This window comes from Plasmopara halstedii, assembly GCF_900000015.1.
Source record: "Plasmopara halstedii genome assembly, contig: Scaffold_2881, whole genome shotgun sequence".
NCBI lineage: Eukaryota > Oomycota > Peronosporomycetes > Peronosporales > Peronosporaceae > Plasmopara > Plasmopara halstedii.
The window spans coordinates 822,912-823,507 of NW_020189786.1; the positions used below are offsets into that span (position 1 = coordinate 822,912).

Below are 596 nucleotides of genomic sequence, written 5' to 3' on the forward strand. Positions count from 1 at the left end.
GTCTTGACACTCGTGCGACCGAAAAAGAAAGCTCACATCCGGAAAAATACACGTTGGGATATGGGGCAAGTCATGGAAAAGGTTTGGAAATTTGCAGAATATGTCAACATACCTTGTTGCAATGGTTGCTGGGGAGTTTGATATGATCTCGAATTTGATAAAAGAAGAAATTGTCGTGAGCGTATACACGGCACCAGAACAGAGCGCTCGAGGACGCTTGGCTATCGATGTGGCTACTAAAGCGCTATCATTCTTCACTGAGACTTTTGGAATTCCACTTTCATTGAATAATTGGTAATGGTGGCTAATTTATGGGTGTGATGGAGAATTGGGGACTTGTGACATATGCCGAGACGTTTTTACTTGTAGATGAGAAGCTGAGTAGCTATGAAATTAAGGCAGATGCAGCGCGTGCAATTTGTCACGTACTATCTAATCATTGGTTCGGAAGTTTAGTGACAATGGCATGGTGGACTGGATTATGGCTTAGTGAAAGATTCGCACAGTTTGATGCAGCGCATCATATCTACCCAGAATTGAAACTGTGGGACACATTTGTTCAAGATGTGATGCTTGGATCAGCGTTTGTAAAAGAT

The 596-nt window shown here is 42.4% G+C and overlaps 1 protein-coding gene across 1 annotated transcript in view; it reads left to right on the forward strand.

Annotated features, from left to right (window-relative positions):
- Window positions 1–311: 311 nt before the first annotated feature.
- The window catches only part of PHALS_05248 (metalloprotease family), a gene marked incomplete at both ends in the record, with an annotated part of 438 nt that continues 153 nt past the window's right edge, over window positions 312–596 (forward strand). The window contains one exon of the mRNA XM_024718946.1: window positions 312–583. Coding sequence (XP_024584294.1) covers window positions 312–583 — 272 coding nt within the window. The remainder of the gene's footprint in view (window positions 584–596) is intronic.